Below are 22,072 nucleotides of genomic sequence, written 5' to 3'. Positions count from 1 at the left end.
ATTCATTGTCCTTAACTATTTTGAAAAAAAGATTTCATGAAAATAGATCATTTTTGATCATTTGCCCTTACACAAATTTGCAAGATGTTCAAAGCCATGTGAGCCAAATAAGTTCTGTTTTTCATTGTACATTACTCTAGACTGGCATAAGACACCCCAAGCTGTGTACTGTGGGTACCCTATGGACAAGATTGTGGAGGGTGTCCATGGCAACAGCAATCCCTGCTGAACCAGAGTAGCTAGACTAACCTAAGATAGAGCAGCAATATTCCAACAACAATATATTATTCAACAACCAGCGCAGATGATTAAATAACCTGCCCTGGGATAGGTGTACCTGTTGTACTCTGAATAAATTATAAAAATTTAAGCCCAAAGCGCCTATTTCTTTCAAGCAATTTAACTCTGATTTAGTAAACCTCTTGAAACACTTGAATTAGCTGCTCTTAGAATCATTCTATGCATTATCGTAAGACATTGAAACTCCTCCCTAGATTCTGATCTGTATTGAAATAGAAAGAAAATTGAGTAAGCCCCATGAGGGCTGTCTGCTGTGAGCTACCATTCTTTGTAGAGCTAGGCAAAAAGACAAAACTGAACAAATTGTACTTCAGGGTTGTTTGTTACCTGTGTTCAGATAAACAACAATATAATATAATATCATGACCAAAACCCTTATCTCATTTCTTTTTCTTTCCTCTATACTGTGCTTACATTTTTTCTACCATTCTGAGGCTACCTTCTCCAGTTTTTATCCATTCTACTTCTGTCCTTCATATGTCCTTGGGAGAGAGTGTGAAATGGTTGTATTTATATTTGTCTACAGTATTGTGTGGCAGTTACGGCAAAAGCCTACTTTTGTATTATTAGTGATAAAGCAGGATTTGCACAGAATGTGTCTCCTCATAATACTTATAAAGAATTGATTCAATTGTTCCACTCTTTCAGCATTTGCATTTTGAACATTTTTTATTTTCTGGTTATACTCTAGCTGAACAGACTTGGTCTAAGTTTCCCTCAAGTTTCTTTTACTGTAGTTCCTTCCCACAGTTCTAAGATCATGTGGTTATGAGAATTGGCTAAACTCCCCACAGGGGGTGTGTGTGCCCAGAGATAGACTGGCATCCTGGCCAGGTTATTCCCCTGTCTTGTGCCCTGTGCTGGCTAGGATAGGCTCCTGGCCCATTGTGGCCCTCTCCAGAGAAAGCGGCATAGATGGATGAAATCTATGTTATAATTAATGCATTCATTCATCTTCGAACTGCTTATTCATTATTGGCTCATTGAGGGGAGCTTGGTTTCCCCAAAGAAATTGTGTGGATATTACACAGGCAATGGCAGCCAGTTTTAACAATGTTTAACAATAACTCACTGCTATAGAGTTAACGTTTCTGGATGACTACTTCATACTTACCATGCATTGAGTACATTTCCAAAACAGTTAGAGTGCTTGGAATACAAAGCTTCGGTTCATTTTGTTTAAGCTTTTATCATGGACTGTGTAGGTCAGGGGTCTCCAGTTCCAGTCCTGGAGGGTGCCAGCCCAGCAAAGCTTAGTTCTTTCCCTGCTCCACTACAACTGATTCAGCTCAAAATGTTGCAGGGCTGGGGTTCTCCAAGTCTGGAGACCCCTGATGTAGGTAAAAGGTGCCGGGAAATCAAACACATTTACATTTAAGACTTTTTCCCAAAGTGAAATACATGTGATGAAGATAGTATCTTACAAGAATGTTTAACTTGTATTTAACTTTTGCAATGAATCAAGGAATAAATGACACATTTCCATATATTTTTTTTAAAGTGGTACTAGTTATTTCTAACTGTAGCTCAGTTTTCTGTCCATATTTTTATGCTTGAAAATGACTTGAAATATTGATATTGTGGTTTGTGAATCACAATTAGAAAAGGGATGTACATATTGTTAAAAAATTAAACTATACTAATTACTGATACTGGCTTTGTTTTTCAGCAGCTTTTTCCAATTTTCAGTGAACAGTTTTTTCTTAGCTTTTATTTATCTTGTGGACTGCCAGAGATTGGGTATGGCAGTGAATTAACATGGCATGTTGCCCCATTGTTGGGTCATAATCAGAGTGCCCTCCATAATCTTATCACAGAACAGATGTTTTTATTTGTATTTATGCATATGACTAAATAATATACCTCAAAGTAGGTGTCAATGCCTGTGTCTGTGTGGAGTCAGTCATTGGCAATTAACCTTTGTTGGTTAGTCTCACACTTTTTCATCAGAAGGACACAGTGCCACTCACAGGCTTGGGGGGATCAAAGCAGGCACATAATAAATGAATGTCAGAGACAAAGGTGCTGGTGACAACATCAGAGTTGAGTGAGTCATTGTGAAAATACCCCGTTAGGAAGACAGTGGACTCCTTTGTTTCATTAAACAGATGTACCACAGTGTGACCACTAAGTTACGCTGAAGAACAGTCATGAACAGCCATGACTCCCAAAATGCAGCCATTTTTTTTGGCTGAGAACCAGAAATTTGCAGACACACCAATTTGCAACATTTCAATTAAAACTGTTAAATGGATGTTTTTTTTACATAGAACTGTTCAGTTACGGTGGTAGTAACACAATTTAAAGAAACTGAAACACCGTGAAATAATGTGAACATTATCGGAGTTGATTTTAGTTCACTTTAAAGTACAGCAGATCTATATGATGAAGATTAATATTGATTTCATTGGGGATACGAGGCATATTGTTCAATCTCATATTTTTTTTCCCAGTAACTAGAAAAATATTTAAAATGTTTTTTCATAGGTTACTGAAAATAGTCCATTCAGTTGTGCTTCCCCACAAATGTACATTACATTTAATCAAAGCAGAAGAAATATATTAACCAGAGGTGGAAAGTTCGGGATTAGAAGGAACTTTCCACCTCTGGTCTTAACCTGGAGTAAAGCTGCTGCCCCCACATGTCTCTGTAGCCCTGGACTCCTTTGGCTCTATGCTGTTTTCATCATACAGGAGAATTGTCAAGGTCGCTCCAATGAGACTAGGCTCAGACGATCATACTGCCACACGTAGTAACTTCACTTCAGGCCCCACTGAAGCCGTGGCCCACGGGTTGGCTGCCACAGACTCCCTAATAGTATCCTTCCCTCCCCTCTCATGTTTGGTCTCATTTGAATGTACCATTGGTACGATTGTATCTCAGTCTTATAACAGTGAGTCATAATAAGATTAGGGAAATTTTTCCTTATTGGAAAGCGTGAGAATTTGACCCATATGTTAAATATTGTTGTCCCTGTAGATTAGAAAACACATTGAACCTAAACACAAAACTCATTTCAGTGGCCCAACCAGAAGAGACTCTTCCTGTTCTATAGCCGGTTTTGCCTTGATGCAAGTAGCTTGGATTCCAGTTGTAAAATAATTTTTATCTTTTAAAATAATGCTTATTCATACTTTTTGCTTTTGTTTAGGCTGGATTATAGCCTTCAGGTAGAAATTATTCTGCATATTGAATCATAAGTTCGGTTACTTTTTCATTGAATGGTATTAGCATTCTGTGTTTTAATCTGTGTTCATTATACTCTAGTAATTTCTGAAAAAGGTGCCTAGAGGCCTTTGAATAATAAATGGCTGTAAAAAAACAGCTAGTCAATGCACCGGTGCCTGAGATTAGCTTGTTTTAAGATTAAATAAACCCATCAGTTCAGTACACTATTTTCCAATATACTAATATTATTAACACTGCAGAAGATGAATATAATGTAATATTTGGCAGTTTGTGTCCTCTTCTATATGCACAAATAATCAAATTCAATAACTTTACAATTTATGCCATATTCCAGCAACATTTTAAATTTATTCCTGCTCGATGGGGACTGAGGTGAGATCAACAAGTAACCCAGAGTGTTAAATATTAATATTAATGTCAAGTGCTACCATATTGTGATTATAATTGACTATAAAATTGGTCAGCTTGATATTTGGTATTGGGTCATGGTTAGTAGCTCTTTCTGTCTGTTTGCAGATTCTCCACATGTGGTTTTAACTGGTAACTCAATCAAGTGCAATAAATTACCCACAGTGTGCAAAAATCTCAATTCATGAATTTCACATATATCTTCAAACTATAGAGAATTTATATTGGTGACACACTACTGATATACTGATGTTTGTGATACACCACATTGATGGACTAATTTTCACTTTATACCTGCCAATAGATGGTGGGGATGAGTGGGTATGTGCACTTTTGGTAACACTTTACTTAAGGCCATGTTTTTGGTAATTTATTAACACATTCATAATGCATTGTAATTATAAACATGGCTATAAATATCTATTAGAAGACTTATATTATAGCCATTATTATTATGCATTATGACTGCCTTATGAAGCTCTCATTTATAATGCACTTGATACCTTTATCATGTATTATCAGTATGAACGCATCCTTAATGCTTATACCGACCATTTTAATGCATTGCATTGATATCTATAGTACATTATAGATGACAGCTTCATAAAGCATTCATAATGGATAATACACATGCCTATAATGTGTTATGCCTTTTGATGAGTATTTATAGCCATGTTTATAATGCTTTATGAATGCATTATTAGTTGCTATAAATGTGTTTATAAATTACAAAAAACATGGCCTTAAGTAAAGTGTTACCTCACTTTCTTTAGGAAGAGATACTGTGATATCATCCACTCACATGCTATAGAGGTTCTGACTGCTCCTAATTGACTTCTCTGCCAGTGGACAGGCTGTGAGGTGACAGGCATTCTGCTTGACATGTGCCCATAGCTTCAACAAGTTCAGCTTTTCAGTGTTAAGTCTCCACCGTGAGTGCCAGGCCTGCACACTGTTGTATAGGTCACCTGTGTCGTGGCCTATTCCTTCCCAAGGAAAAAAAAATGTTTTTCAGCCGTGCCCCTTAGCACGGTTTGCTGCCTGAGAATAAGCCTGCCTCAGGATGACTGAAATGAGCTCAAGCTGCTTCTGCTGCCTCTTAAAATGATATTGTAGCAGAATAAATATGGTTAGTTCTGTCTCTCACTTCAGGTGTCTCAAGTGAGGAAAATGACGAGGCAGTAACATACAATAGCACATTTTCATTTGCTTACAGTAGCTATCCACTGGACAGAAATGTCAGCAGCAGCTACATAAAAGTCATCTAAATTGCAGCATGAAATTAAAATATCAAACAATTGATTACATGCATAAAGTAGCTTAAAACTTCAACAAATGACATCATATCACCAAATGCTGCCTTTGGTTTGTCCTTGGGACAAATCTAACTATGCTTGGGCAGTATTTAATTTTTCATACCATAATACTGTCCAATCATTACACTATGGTATAATGCTATCCATTTACCAAGTAGGGTAGGGGTCCCACAATAAAAATTTCCAACAAAATCCCAGACTGCGCTTTTCAGGATTTTTGGAGTTACTGTATTGCCACATTCTTCTTCTAACTCACATGCTATGTCACTAGCTAGTGTAGGCTAGTGTCAGCCATTTTATATTAATTAATTTTAGGTGAATTAATTTACAGCAGTCTGTCCCCAGTGGTAGATCCCATATTCTATGGTGACCAAAGTTATTGGGGAAAACAAAAATGAGGAAATGCATGTTTATTGGTTGCCTACATTAATCTTCAAAAATTTAAACATGGATTTTTGCCGTTGAATATGTAAAGTGCAATTGTGCAGTGGTGCAAATGAAAAAAGTGTAAATGTGCAAATAGACTGAATACATGATCAATGTACAGCAGATAAAAATTTGTAATAAAACTATAGGGAATAACCCAACTGAAGAGCTGACTGAAGTTGATCACCTTTCACGTACACTTGGAAGGAATATACCAGTGATGTGAGTCAAGCGAGTACTAATTTAGACAAATTGTAATTGGTGTTCAATGACATTCTGCTCTTTCTTTTTGTATAGTCCATCCGAGAGGTGACAGGCTATGTTCTGGTGGCACTGAACCAGTTTGAGTACTTGCCTTTGGAGAACCTGCGCATCATACGGGGCACCAAGTTGTATGAAGACCGTTACTCCCTGGCCATCTTCCTCAATTATCGCCGAGATGGCAACTTTGGCCTGAGACAACTGGGTCTCAAGAACCTCACAGGTGGGTCGCCTCTGCCAGCTGCTTTCCTCTCTTCTCATGCCAGTTTGCTCTTGCAATTATATTAAATGACTCACATGATATTAAATGATTCACATGAGCCTTATTACAATTGACCCATTGCTTTTTTGGCTTGAATTGCAGTGGCTGATTTTCGGTGGCTTAGAAATATAGCCTTCAGTTCCAGAGTATTTGGCTTGATTGTGTGCATTCCATTCAAGGTGTCCCCCTGCACTGTGCTCTTTGCTATCAGTGAGAACATCTCAGACCTCCTGCCATCCTGTATTGGATAAGCAGTTAAAAATCGACTATGAATATGTACAACAAACAAATGAAAACTTTGTAGCGTGTCAGAAAGTATTATGCACACATAACATGCTATCATGGCTTCAGTTTTGCAGTCAGTGCTAATGCAGGTGAAGCCTGTAATGCAGTGGAAAGGATGCTACCCCCTCCAGCAGGGTATGTGGAATAAAGGGACTGCTCCCCGACCGGAGATTCTTTGTTTTCACATTCTCCAATTATTAACTGTAGTTTAATATTTTCCAGAAATATCAATGAATGTTTCTTTGCTATCATCTAGCCCTTTAATTGCATGTCTTTTCATTGGAGACTAAGATAATGCTGCTGTGAATTGCAGACACTGCTGCCGCTTTAATTATAAAGCAATATCTTGTCATTATACAGATATGTTCACTCGCTTTAGAAACCAATATTGGCGCATGGTATTTTCCCCATTAAAGTGCTGCTGTTTTGGTGTTTCTAACTATGCATAAATAGTTAATATCACCATCCCTAGAACAAGTGCAATCTTTACACATCATATCCGGGACTAAAATTCAATACCTGCGAGTGATGTTGATTTGGTAATGAAACAAAGATTTTGCCATATAGTACTCACTGACGAAAGTCGAAACAGCATTTTACGTTCTTTAAAAGGCCAAAAAGTTTCCTAAATATCTCTTTCTGGGAGTTAAAGTGCCAGGGGCCCCAGGGGACTTTGTGAATGAGATTGAAATGATATTGAACATGGATTGGTGGGTTGGAGGTTCTGTTTAAATAAGTTTAAAGTGATACTCCACCCAAATAAATAAAAAAAACAGATATATTACATTACAACAATATGGAAAAGTATTTACTTTTTGCGAAGAAAATACCAACTCTAGTCCCAGAGAACTATATTTTATAACCAAATACATCTTATATAACATTTATAACAGAGAAGGGCTGATCATCAAGTGTGATAAACTGTAATTTTCTGAGTAATATATTTTGATTTTGCACTGTCTGTGTTGATTTTGTTTTGCTATCAAATGCTTGCATTACTGACAGACTAGTGTTAATCGGCAGAACTGCAGCCTTCTTTATTGGCATGGATTTGTGTTTCATAACCTCTTTATATTCTTGACTGTCTCAGGTGAGCAATCAAATTTGTTGTGTTGTATTTGTATATTTGTAAGTTAGATCCTCATCATGAAATTTTAGAAGAGCAATGTTTGCAAAATGGGATTCAAATGACGTTAAAATAATTCCACACAACAGACATTTTTTATAACTTTAATGTGCAGGTGTGAAAAGTAATATGGGTAACCATTTGAAAGGGAATTATCAGCGGTAAATATTGACTCATTTTTAATCATCAGATTGTTGCTGTATCGGCCGATACAATCAGTAGACTATTAATGTTTTGTGCCTCAGTAGATATGAAAACTTATTTGTTTCTGTAAAATATTTCAGTAAAATATACATATTGTCAGGGTTCGCGGGTGAGGATGAGGCAGGCAGCTGGAATTCGGGGGAGACGGGATTTATTGAGGGAGAGATGGCCATGGGGAGTACAGGACATTGCTGACATCAATGACGGACAAACGGCAGGGCAAGACGTGGACTGAAATAGAAGACAGACATGGCGAAATAACAAGACACAGCTGGGTATGATTGGGGAGGCACACGTGGGTAATCAGGGGGCGTGACACACACCAGGATCGGACATGACACATATACATTGGTATATATGAATTTTATGTGTTAAGTATCTTCTCTAGCTATGATGTGGGTAATGTAACAAATCACAGTATATGTCTGGTTGTTTTTACCAGGAAGTATGAGATAAGCACTTTTTTCTTTTAGTGTTCCTTGTCTTGAGGGTGATTAAAACAAGATCATCCAGGAGAATGCAGAAGAGTGCAATAAATGAACAATTGATTGTAATCAGATGATTTAACCCCTGGTTGATCCTGATGTACCAAATATTTCATGTTATGCTTAGGAGCACTGAGCACTCCATGGATCATCCTAAATAAAATCAACACTAGAAACACTATGTTTAGCACAGTGCCTGCAGTGTGAGTGACAAAATACCACTAAGGAAACTTTGAAGTGACAAGTCTTTCGGAAAATAGCCTGCTGGGCACAGAGCAGAGTCTGCCTTCTCCTGGGTTTTGTCAGTTTGGTTAGTTTTATGGAAAGACAGACTCACAGACTTAAAAAAAATTTCAGAGAACTTGCTAAGAAACAAAAAAATAATGTGCAGAGATGGATAGAAGAATACTGGCTGTGTAGTCTAGGAAGACATGGATAGTTGAAGAGTTGAGTCTGTGACTAATGTATTGGTTTAATCACCCTTTCCACTGCATACCTTGGTAATGGTCTTGGGATGACCATCTCCCATGAGGCATAGGGCACAAGGAAGGAGAATATTGTGGAAGGGAAGCCAGGCCTCTGCAATCATTTATGCAACCAGTAACATTTTAAAATGTAAATGTTTTTCATGCAAACTTTTTTAGATTATCAACAAGTAGCACTTTAAGAAAAAATCTGGTACAGTCAAAAGTAAAACATTGATCAATCAACCTAAGGGAACACCTTAGCCAGGCTGGCTATTATCATTAATATTCAGTAAAGTATAACCAGTCCGATTTCAAAGAATACCCCAGGGTATGACATTTGATTTTGTTTAATGCTACCACTCATCAGACTGTTCTTTACAATTGATACAGTACATCAGTTTACTATTATCTTCCCTGAGGTACCTACAGATTAGCAACTTATTAGAAGGACTGCAGTTTTAGAACTGCAGATACATTTTGACAGTATATTGCAAAATAGCAAAATATCAGAATCTTGCAATAAAGGTTTGATAGAGGAGAACTGCAGTATGTTATGTTGTTATGGTAGGTGTGGTCTCTTCTAGTCAACAAGAATACACAATATCGTAATGACGGCATAAGAGATAAAGTTCTGCTGTCTGATATTCCTAGATGCTTACATATGCAACATGGAGCATTGCTGCTGGGACCTTTACACTACAGAATAGCAAGACTTTACACTTCCTCACTCCTTACGTCTTGCTTTTGTGGTGAATTTTATAGATCAGTTTGGTGATCTGAATTCGATTATGGTGATAGAAGCAAAGTCGATAGAGTGACTAATGTGGCAGGGTCAAGCTAATTAAAAGAATGTAGGCAACAGTAAGTAAATGCATGTTAGCCCTGGGGAGGCTATGTTTACTAGAAAACAATCCCAGAGGGAGGGGGTAAGTCACCAACTGTGGGGATCTCTAACAGAAAACAGCAGGTGGGGTGAAAACCATAACGGAAAGATCAAGCAATAATGAAAAACAATCACCCCAGTTATAGCAATTATGGCACATGATTCAGGCAGTAGATTTCAGATCTCCCTCTCAGTTCTGGTCAGGGAGACTGTGATGCCAGGAGAGTGGCAGCAGCTGGTGTGATCATATCATTGTGGGTGGGGCTTGGCAGACATGTGCTGGCCGGCTGTCTGAAACACTGCATCCTGAAATTTGACAGGTGGTTACTATCCCATGTGCTGCACCAAGCAGCATATGTGTGTGCATCCCGGAGATTGTGACATAGCATTTCTTTTTAATAAACTACAAGGTTGTAAAGTCAGTTGTGGTTACTTGAAATTATGTTATTGTGAGCTTTTTGTTACTCCATACTATAGTTTTGTCTCCCCGATCTCCACCAACTTCTTCAGCTTGAGTTTCATGATTTCTGTGTTATCCGATTGAATGGACAGTAAGACCAGCAGAATGGTAGCAGGACAGATGGGACAGCTCAGCTTGGGTGTTACATTTGAGATTTTCTTGGACGGTGCGTGGCTCTGCAGGTTAGCAGATTTGTGTCCGACCGTGTAGTTGCTGTGAAATGGCTGACAGGGTGATCTTACTGTTGCACACCCAAATAAGAACCAAAGAAAATCCCAATTGATCTTGGGACACTGATTGACCATGCCTTCCGATTCATACTTGTTGGTCACTTTTATGGTGTCCGTTAAATTAATGTAAATGTGTTTTATGAGAATGAATTTTGATGGTATATTTTGGAAACATTACTTTTTTTTCTATAATGTTCCATAATATAATTCCCCTTCTGAACTACTTATTTAGTCTATGTTGTTACAATTGATTAAAGGGCATCGGAGCAAATAAGGTTAGCATTGTCCCTGTTCCAAAGGCTATATTCACACAGGCAGTGTCACGTTGTGGGCAAGGACAGAGGCAAATACAGGCATCAGGGGAAAGCAAAAGGCTTTATTAAAAGAAACCACACAACATACAGTACAGGGCAAAATCAAAAGGACCACAAGGGGTCAACATGAGCAGATGAGGATCAGGCATGAGCCTCAGGACGACAAGCAGGCAGTAAATAAAAGTACTGGGGCCAGGTACTCATGGAGTGGCGAAGGCCTCACCGGGACCAGGAGCTTGCGACTGAGCTGCCTCCTCTGGGCTGGACGCCAACGACTGAGTGGCGAGTCCTGGGCAGGATGTCGACTTCAGCCTCCGCTTTATGCGGCGGGAGCTAACGGGGGACTTTGGGAAGCCAGCAGGCGGATCAGTAGCAAGTTGTGGTGAGCCAGGCACGGTGGCCATCTCGGACGACTGATGGGGCTCGGACAGGACCTCAGGAGATGGATGGGGCTAAGTCTCCTCTGGACATGGGCAGGGAACTTCAGGAGTCAGGTGGAGCTCTAATGCTTCTGGACACAGACTGGGCACGGTGGCGGCGTCTCCTGGGCAGGGCATGGTGGCTCTGGGCCCTGCTACGGCAGAAAGAGCTGCAGAGAAATGCAAGCCCCCCCCGCAGAAACCTCAGTGACTGGCTGTGAACAATCAGCGGGCACATCTTCAGACACCTCAAGAGACAAGCAGGACATGGACACTCTGCGCTCAATTATTTTCTGTGGCTCATCCAGCAGATCTCCATCACCTCTTGGGGGTCTTAACCAGGGTTGAGCATGGATGCCTGAACAGCTCTAACCGGACAAAATCTGCCACTTCAGAAATCCAACTTGGTTTCCCCTCAGGTTCAGGGTCAAGGAGGGTGAAGAAATCCTTCACCTGAAGAAAGGGCTTCTCCCTGTGACATTGCAACCCCCTCAGTCTCCAGGGCACCTGGAGTATTTGGTCTGCCAAGTGAATAGATGAGCATAAGCCAGAGTGCGGGTGCAGGCTGCTGGGGTTTTTGGGGAGTCCAGTCACTCAAATACGTTGTGAGCAAAGACAGAGGCAAAGATAGACATCAGAGGAAAGCAAAAACGCGCTTTATTAAAAGAAATCACAACACAGACGAGGCAAAATCAAAAAGTGCACAAGGGCTCAACACAGGGAAATGAAGATCAGCCAGGAGACCAAGGCACAGGACAGACACACTCAGGAGCACAAGCAGGCAGTAACATTAATGACTGGACTGGGGAAGCTCAAGACCGGGAGGCACTTTAAACATCACTAATGAGGGAGCAGACAAGGGACAGCTGTAGTGCAGCACACGAGAGGTATAGTTTTATGGAAGGAGAAGTTAGACAAAATTAGTAATTGGTGTGGCTCAGAGCGACACTGGGAAAAGAACGAGGTCGCAGAAACGCAGGGTGTGACAAAGGATATAGCCTTTTTACAATAATTTAAAAATATGTTTTATTTTTTTTTCTTCAATATAAAAATAAATGGAATTGATGTGGCATGCACCTAGTTGCTTTAATGGTAATTCATTTTAATTATTCTTTGCAAAAATGTATAAAGAATGAGAAATCTTATTTCAAAATACAGAATACACACAACACACACACAAAACCATGAGAAAAATTGAGACCACAGCACAACTTTTTGTTTCACTCATTTCTCAATTTACGGGTGTGCATCTGTGAATAATACACGCATATTTTTTCCAAACTACAGCTTGGTTATTCTCTGTTTCTCATTAATGAAGGGCTTCTTCCTTGCTTTATGGGACTTCAGTCCTGCTTCTAGAAGTCTAATACGCACTGTCCTAGCAGAGCATGTCACACTTGCACTTAATGTTTCCCATTCCTTTTGAAGGTAGCTTGATGTCATCCTCCGATTCATGAGAAACTGTCAGATAAGTTAACAGTCACCTCTGGCATTAGAAAGTCACTTCTGCCCTTTACTTGACTGGTTTCTAGTCATTCCCAGTGTGTCCTGCTTCACCTTATTATTGTGTACTTCTGTCTTAGAAATTTTTAATCTAGAAGCAACCTGCTGATCAGCGTAGCCTTCTGCCAGCAGAAACATGATTAAACCAGGATTTAAAAATCCAGATTTGTTTAAAAATATACAGTGGTCTCTTAATTTTTTCCATGGCTGTCTATAGTGTTGATTTTTTGTGTCCCTGATTTATATTGATTGCACTTTCAGACTATTCCTGTTGAAGTAGCATGGTAATTTACTGTAATACTGTGTATGAAATACATGTAGGGCACACAGGTACACTTGAGACATTTATGCTCCTAAATACTTACATGATACAACTAAAAGAGAGAAGGGTGGCCGGAAAGGAAACAGGGAGATCAAGAGAAAACTGATCTAAACAGTATGAAGGATCTACTGTAGCACTTCCTTGAATGAGCTATAAAATCAAATGGACCGGAGCTGTTCAGAACAAGGGTTAATGATTACTGCGCTAGAAATTCATGTTAAAGGTTTTAGGACCTGCATATTAATGATTATTTCATTTTTGCTTGGATGAAAAGAAAGGGAATGAAATCTGGATTGCACTGATCTTTTTCATTTGCTCTCGCAGTAGTCTTGACACTGGAGAAATGTTTTCCCTGCATGATGGATCCTGCACTGTAATATTCGAAAGAAAGTTTGCTGTATATGTGGTGTTTGCTCCGTTTATTTCTCTTCTGTTATGACATTAAATAAATTACATTGTGATGTGCCTAGGTCTCAAAGCACTCAGTTAAAACACATTAATTCACTTTCACAATAAAAGAGATTTTCTGTCCAATGGTCCCTGAGAGCACTGGATAGTATGTCACAGGAAAAAGGCTACCAGTCAGGACTTGAAGCAACTGACTAAAGATGGGCAGCTTTAGTATGAGATATACTGTATGAGGAACAGTCTCAGGTATGAAGTACCGGGGAAACCAGATGCAGGAACCCAGACATGGAAACCAGGAATGTAAAAATGAGACACTGACTGCAGCACCGAAATTTCAGCTAACCAAGTTGACAAAACTTGAAGCAAGACCCAGCTAAAGTTAAGCAATACCTTCAGACCTTCAGTAGGTGGCTGGTTAAATGAAACCGCAAAACTGGGAATGAGAAGCCACTGCTGAAAACCACGTGCGATGACAAAACTTTGGCAACCCTGACGGAAACCTGGAGGATTTAATCCCACAGAACCCAGACTTAATATCAAACCGGACCTTACACACAGACATCAATGGCGCAGCCTCCAATAGTGCTCACTGAAAATTAAACTTATAATTAAAGCACAGTTGTTTATTTGACACAAACGCAGAAGTATATAGGTATGGATGTATTTTTCTTAAATTTCTGTAATCTCTACATATGTCATAGATATGATATAACTTAAACTGAATTAAGGACTAGGTTGCCACTTGCAATCTAAAGAAATAAGGGACGCCACCCCACACCCCCAACTTGCCCTGGCAGTCTAACCTAGAATCTCCCCAGCTATATAGCCAGTAACATTAATGTCATCATTTTGGAAGTGCTTTTGCATGGTGCATGGAGGTTTCAAGATCAGTCAGTCAGTCTGTCTGTCTGCCTGTCTATATATATATATATATATATATATATATATATATATATATATATATATATATATAGGGACAAAAGGAATTTAATCATAGTATTTTTACTGATTTTATTTAAAAGGGAGAGAAATAAAAAATGAGGCTTTTGGTGAAATGAATATAAAAGTAAAAAATATGCTACATTTATGGAATATTTAACATAAAGCAGGTTGATGCAATTTCAAACATTGCTGTAATAACACAAAGATCAAATGGAAAGACTTTCATTAATGCTAATACCTATTTTCTAGCTTGAGCCTAGAGACTTTTACAGGAGTAATACCCATTAATAATGCACTGGGTGCCATCATTAAGAGACCAAATGATTAAAACATGTATTACTGCTTCAAACATTGCTTTTCTTTTTCATTTTGCAGAAAAAAATTATTTAAATGTAATCATGCATGCTACCCATGTTCTGGAAATATAAAAGTAACATGACTGCCTGACCACACTGACGGGACCAGTTAATTCTTCAAAAAAATATTAGATTTTTATGAGTTTTATTAGAACAAATCCTTGCATAAGCCTTAACTATGAGCTTTGCCAGCACAGTGTAAAAATTGCTGCATTTAGAACTGTGATTGTGAGAGGTGGCAATTTCGGGTGCAGAAAGTAAAAATCCAGACCAGGATTTACTTTCAACCAACCAGTTGAGCATAAAGAGTCACAGAGTACTCATCTGTTTGGTTGAAAGTAAAACATGGTCTGGATTTTCACTTTCTGGACATGAAATTGCCACCTCTGGTGATTGTTATTTTGGTGCTGGTGGCACTGATGTTTCATATTTCCTTGGCTAGAGATTTCAAGTTACTATAGTTTCTGTCTGTGTGCAGTTTGCATGTGCTCTCCAAGTCCCTTGGGTTTTCTCACACAGCCCAGAGACAGGGAGGTTAACTAAGCTGCATTTATAAATATTGTATAGTATGTGGATGTGCCTGTGCGTCCCAATGTACTGTACCCCTGACCTATGGCCTATGCTTCCTGGGATAGGCACTGAGGAGCAAAGGGAATTGATAAAATGGTGGTAGGATATAGGATATAACCTCAGTGTGCTTAACAGTCAGTCTCCTCTAATCATGCATACTGCATGTCACTAATGTTAATGTGAAAAAGCTGGATGAGTATTTCAATCAAAGAAACAAACCAGTAAAATTGCAAGACGAACCAAACAGTTTAGCCGAGCATGTCATCCCTTCAGTTTTCAAGTATTTTGCAAAACCTGAAATAGCTCTAGGGCTCTATTTTGACGATCTAATGCAAAGCACAAGGCGAAACTAACATTTATGGGTGTGTCCAAATCAATTTTGCTCTTTTGACTCCTGAAAAATTAGTGCCAGCGAAAGTTGGAAAAAAGGTTGTCCTAACTCTTAACTATTCAGCGGTGTACACCGTAGGTATTCAGAGGTGTACCCCTTAGGTGTCATGGTAGAAAAAAAATATTATCTCAGTAATTTGTGCTATCGAATTAGTAATTTGTGCTCTTGAGTTATTAAAGTTACTAATTTGTGCTCTCAGGTTAGTCATTTGTGCGCTCCAGTTAGTAATTCCTGCTGTCCAATTGGTGGTTAATTCAAGGGAACAAATTACTAACTCAAGCACATGAATTGCTAACTCCAAATTGCCAGAATTAATTTTCTGAAAAGACACAAACTCTACCCACAAAGAACCAGCACAGGACTTAAATTCACAAACCAGGACATCTGAGGTTACAGTGCTTCCATCTGAGAGACCATGCTTTCCAACTGTGTGCCGTGTTGGATTATTGTTTATGATTAACAGCACATGATTATTTTATAATCGAAACATTTTGTTGTCATTAGTTGCTTTAATTCAATTTAAATATTCAAGCATTACTGATATTATATGAGACGCTGCCAATTAACTGTAACCTGCATTGTTGTCGGTCAAAAAAAGGTGAAGGTGCCTTCAGCAGTGTTGTGGCTGATTGTTTTTTTTTTCTTTCTTTCGACTTCAGGCTTGCCTGATATCCTCTATTGGTCTTTGGTTTTATCTGTCTTCTTATTTATCTTATTGATGTACTGTTATGTATCCATGATACACCTAATGAAAGATAAGCTATGTTCTGTTTTGTAAGAGTCAAAAATCCCATAATCTAGTGATAAAGTAAATGCTTCTTATCACTCTCTTGCAGAACTTAGTCTAACCACCATCTTTGCTACTTGACGTCAATTGGATTCCCATATGGCTAGTGTCAGTTCAGCCATCCCATTCTTGTAAACCTTGGGCCATTGTGCCCTAAATGGAAGCAACAGTATGTATCTATCGTAATACATATAGTTTTTTTTAGCTTTGTGGCAATATCATGTGATGCATACCTTCATTGTGGTATTAAACATGCTTCTGATGAACTTTTCACTTGTTAAGTGTAGTGTTGTTGTCCTGAAATGACACTGTGGTGTCAAGCTATCAGACTCCTGGATTATAATTTATAAAGTGATCTATATTTCTTTAACACAGCTGAGCCAACATGCCAAGAAAAGCCTGTACTGTTTCACAAAAATGCCTTGGAGGATTACAGGAACATAAGTAGATATTGCCACTAAATTTGATGAATAGATTATACAGTGCAAAGGTCATTGTCCCATCCAATTTGTTATTCAGCACTTTCATCAGGGACTTGTGGGGGTGCACCTGCCCCTTTTGTCTGAACAATTGAAAGTGCTCCCCTTTTATAGGTCCTGATTGCCCTTTTTTGACCACCAGTGTTCACACAAAGCACAGGATGTGACAGGAAGCAGCGAGTAGTCATTAGAGGCACAATGTCACAGTGGGCCTGCGTGGGGTACCGCAGGGTTCAATTTTAGGACCACTATTGTTCCTAATTTACATTAATGATATTGACACCAATACATACAAAAAGCTGGTTAAATTTGCAGACGACACCAAGGTGGGTGGTGTAGCAGATACTGATCTAGAAGCGGAGAGGCTACAACGGGATCTGGATTTAATTAGCGACTGGGCTGATACCTGGCAGATGAAATTTAACATAGATAAATATAAGGTAATCCATGCATGTAGAATGTTGGGTTACATCTCTAGGTGTGTGGAGTTTAAGGCAAGAGAAGTAATGCTATTATATAATTCCTTCGTAAGACCCCACCTAGAATATTGTGTGCAGGTTTGGTCACCATACCTTAAGAAGGACATTGCTGCCTTGGAAAAAGTGCACCGTAGGGCTACGAGAATGATTCCTGGTCTTAGAGGAATGTCTTATGAGGAGAGGTTAGCTGAGCTGAATCTGTTTAGCCTCGAGCAAAGGAGACTAAGGGGGGACATGATCAAGGTATATAAGATTCTAACAGGTCTGGATGCGGTTCAGCCAAATGGCTATTTCAATATTAGTTTAAATACTAGAACTCGCAGCCATAAGTGGAAATTAGCAGGTGAACATTTTGAAACAAATTTGAGGAAGCACTTCCTTACACAGCATGTAGATAGAGTATGGAATAGTCTCCCTGCTAATGTAGCACAAGCTAAAACCCTGGGTTCCTTTAAATCAGAGCTAGATAAGATTTTAACAGCTCTGAGCTACAGTATTAGTTAAGTTCTCACCAAACGAGCTTGATGGGCCGAATGGCCTCCTCTCATTTGTAAATTTCTTATGTTCTTAAAGTTTGATTTGGCCAAAAGGTATGTATTTTTTCCATATTTTTACTGTAATGCCAGACAAAAAGGAATGCCTATGAATGTACAATATATTTAAAGGGTTTGTTGTCATGAAATGCATTCATCTTATTCATCTTGCTTATTATTTAGTTATATCTTACTGTATGACATTCGCAATCCTGCATTGGACAAGAGGGTATAGAAAATGTATGTATGGATGGATCTTAAGACATGTTATACACCATGGGCTCTAAACAAGTAACGGTTGGAGCTGTTAAGGGTGCTTCATAGGTTGAGTGCCAAAACTGTATCTTCTGGAGTTAAACCAAATAAAACTTACCTTGGTTTAACTTGGGAAATAATGGGGTTTCACCTAACAAGAGCTTGGTTGGGAAGGTTGGGACAAAATTATGGATTTCCATGTACAATTACATATCATATGGCTTTTGTCAGACATAGAGTATAGGGCAGAAGCATATATTATATTTTTACCAGTTAATTGCATAATTAAATGTTACCTTTAGTCTGTAATTCACAATCTGGGCAGACTGTATGTAAGGCGGCGTGGCGTAGGTGATGGGGCTGCAGTGTGTATCCAAGTAAAAAGTGCCAGTTGTTTATGGTCTGAGAGAGAGAGAGAGAGAGAGAGAGGCATAAGGAGGTTACACGTTAGTCCTTCTCTATCTTACAGATTTTTTAATATCCTCTAACAGTCCATGATAAAAGTCATGAGGTAGACATTAACATGCTTTAGATAAAAACAAGATAAAATAGATATACTGTATAAAATACCCTTCTTAATGCTTAATTTTGATTTAATTTTATTTTATTCCTAGTGAAGAAGATGTTCTATGTTTCAAAGAATCCCATAATCTTCTAATCTGGGCCATTTTTCATAAACATTCATTGCAACTAATTTCATCATGAAGATAAAGAACTTAAGCAATTTGCCTTCAGCACAATTGCCTTTATGGTGGAGATCCTTCCTTCGCACTTTCATAATTCTTGTGCCCCCAGTAACCATTTTGCATGGGTATATAAAATCAGCCTTTCAGACACTTTTGACAGTCAAGGATGAAATAAGACAAATGAAATAACAACTTGACCTGCCCTGTGAACCTTCCTCATTGAAAAGCATGAAATTAAGCATAGTCTTAGACTTGCACTTACTAAATATCTATTTCAGCAATATTATTTGTTTATTTAATATGAAATGTTTCTTAGATTTTCTAAACTTAATATTTATAAAATCTCAATATTCCTATTTGAAAGCTAAAGTTTTCAATGAATGGCCTTCTTATCTAAGTTTTATGCTTGGTAACAAAGGTATACTGTTAAAAGACACAACTGAAAGGGATCTGTTTCACAAAGCAACATAGCTGATGTTCATTGTAAAAAGACCTCAGTGTCATTACAGAGGTACTGCATTTAAGGAAGTGCCTGTAACTTATTATTATATTATTATAGCATTATGTCAGCGCTTGGCATATTTGTTTACTTGCATGTTTTCTTACCAAATACTTACATAAGTCACACCTTTACACTTTATCCATTTATATGGCCAAATATGGTATTTAACCAGTTAACATACAAAAATATTAAAGAGGTACTGTTTATTTCACCCTGAGACCTAGGTCTGATGTCTAAATTCCTAAATTTAAATTTAGTTGGCATTTAGCTTAACGTTGATATCCAGGAGAACTGTAGAAGTTTAAAACGAATGTTACCTGCAGAAAACTGGCACATTCTGCATGCTTTGAAAATGATATTTACTATTTTTGATATACATATTATTTTGATAATAATATGCAAATATACTGAATATCTAAAAGATAATCCCATCTTGTAGCACTTTACTTGACCGGGCACAATACTTAGTAATAACTAAGTTACTACTGAAGTACAAATTATAAAGAAATCTTGAACAAATCTAGCTATTTGAATCATGATGAACAAATATAAGATCAGTAATTAACTTGTGTTATTCAATACTTCATCCTTACAGAATTAATAGATATAGTAACAACTATAGTAACTGCTGAAATGAAAGATGCATCACAATTCAATACTGATGAATTAACATGCGATCAGTATGAAACTAATACTTAGTTTATAGTTAATTAATACTTAGTATTAATTATAATAGTATAATGCTATTTGTGTTACCTAATATCTTTTTATTGCCAGGGATGTAGCTTGCATGTTTACAAATTATTTTGAAAAATTTCACAGCAAATGCTTGGGAACAAAGCTGCCAACCTATCATAGACTTGATAATGATATTTCTGGTAAATTGGTCATGACGTGTCAGCAACAGGCCCCACTGCTGTGACTGTTCCTTGGGTTTAGTCATGGTTCTTTCCGTTGTTTTAGAAATTCCTGTTTTCTAAAGGAACAAAGGTAGCAAACAAGGCCAGTACTCTTGGTGACACACACAAGTTTATGATATGGTTATAAAAGTAATAAAATTATTGGTTTAAGTTCATGGTTATATTAAAGGCTGCAAGTAGCTGAGTGGGAACAAGCATAACCTCATAACTTAAGACTTATGTGTTAAATTCCCAATCCCTGCTTGGTGGGTGTTCTGGGTAAAATACAAACATTGGTTTGATCTGGTGTCTACAAGTTGTGTGTGTCTTGGGATGGACTGGAATTTTGCCTGGCGTGTCCCATACATGCATTGATGGTGAATTTAATCAGTATAAACGTCAAATAGTACTTGTCCAATAAAAATTCTGCAATAAATGTGGATCTGTGATTTTTCTTTCAATGAGGAATCATAGTAACTTTCTATGTTCTTTCTAACTCTACCACAATCCATTGTGTATTATATTACATGTATCATCTAACAGGCTGAATGTGTGTAATGGCTTCTTATTGTCTGTGATTGATCGCTTGGATTCCTTGATGAGCTAATTTGTCATTGTCCATCCATCTATTTTCTAAACTGCTTATCCTTTTGGGTCACAGGGGGTCTGGCGGAACGTATGGGCACGAGGCGGGGAACAACCCAGGACAGGGGGGCAGCCCATTGCAGGGCACACTCACACATGCACACCTATGGGCAATTCTTATTTTTTTAGTAACTCCAATTAGCATCAGCATCTCTTTGGACTGTGGGGTGGGGGGAAAACCGGAGTATCCAGAGGAAACCCCACGACGACATGGCGAGAACATGCAAACTCCACACACGTGAAACCCTGGCGGACACTTGATGCCTGGCCCCAGAAATATGAGGCAACAGTGCTTACCACTGCACCACCATGCCGCCCCCTTAATTTGTCATTGTATGACAAAGAATTAAAAGAATTAAATTCTTTTTTAAATTGTAAGTCATTGAATTTTAGTAAGAGCACGCGTATGTTTGTCATATTTTGTGGGAGAACGTGCTTGGGTGACCTGGATCTTCCAATAATCCCATCGAAATTCTGCATAATAATGGGAATTCAGAGACAAATGCCATTTAATGAAATGCCAATTCTGAGATTGTATAATTACATTTATAACATATAGGTCATGATCACAGTCTAGTAATTATATTCAGTTATAAAAGTCTAAACTCATTATACGGAAATATGATCTTTATGCATTTTCCTCTCTTCTTTTGCACTGTACTCTTCCAGCTTTGAGAAGAGATGTTGTCTTATTGGGAACCCAGTGATAAAACCCGGGGAGTTGAGCACATCCTCATAACTTGGTAGAGGACGGCTCTTATTTAGCAAGTGGCAGCTTACTGGCAGGGCCCTTGCCTCACTCTGCAGGTGCTCAGCTAGAGCCGACAGCACCACAGGTGCCAGAGCCGTCGGGCTGAAGGTCTTAGAACTGCCAAAGCTGCTGGCAGGAACCAGGAAGAACAGGAGTGGCGCACAATCTGTAGCCTTCAGCCTTCTGGACATCCCCCGTAACCAAACCAATACATTTTGCCTGGTCCAAGAGAGGCATCTTATAGAAACTTTGCTATCACAGAAGCTAGTATACCTACTGTTAGAAGCTCATAGACAATAGTAGTACAGCATGCATTCCAAAATTCTTGTGATTCTTAAAGTTACTTTTTGGTAAGAAAACCAACAATCTATTTCTGTAAGAAGTCAACCTGCAGAATGTTCCTGAGAATGTGACTGTACTTTACTAATTTGTCAATTACCAATTAGTCACCTGTTAATGTTTCCTGATTTTATGTTTTACTTACGTTTATGTTTTACTTCAATTCCTCTTTTTTGAGAAATCGTGGTC

General features: G+C 38.4%; 1 protein-coding gene across 2 annotated transcripts in view; it reads left to right on the top strand.

Annotated features, from left to right (window-relative positions):
* LOC125732896 (receptor tyrosine-protein kinase erbB-4-like) overlaps positions 1 to 22,072 on the top strand; it is a 174,124-nt gene that overhangs the window by 98,545 nt on the left and 53,507 nt on the right. For both annotated transcript variants that reach the window (XM_049005999.1, XM_049005998.1), the window contains exon 3: positions 5,938 to 6,124. In XM_049005999.1, coding sequence (XP_048861956.1) covers positions 5,938 to 6,124 — 187 coding nt within the window. The remainder of the gene's footprint in view (positions 1 to 5,937; positions 6,125 to 22,072) is intronic.

This window comes from Brienomyrus brachyistius, chromosome 1, assembly GCF_023856365.1.
Source record: "Brienomyrus brachyistius isolate T26 chromosome 1, BBRACH_0.4, whole genome shotgun sequence".
NCBI lineage: Eukaryota > Metazoa > Chordata > Actinopteri > Osteoglossiformes > Mormyridae > Brienomyrus > Brienomyrus brachyistius.
Note: the sequence above shows the minus strand (reverse complement) of the source record. Positions and strands in the feature narration are given on the sequence as shown.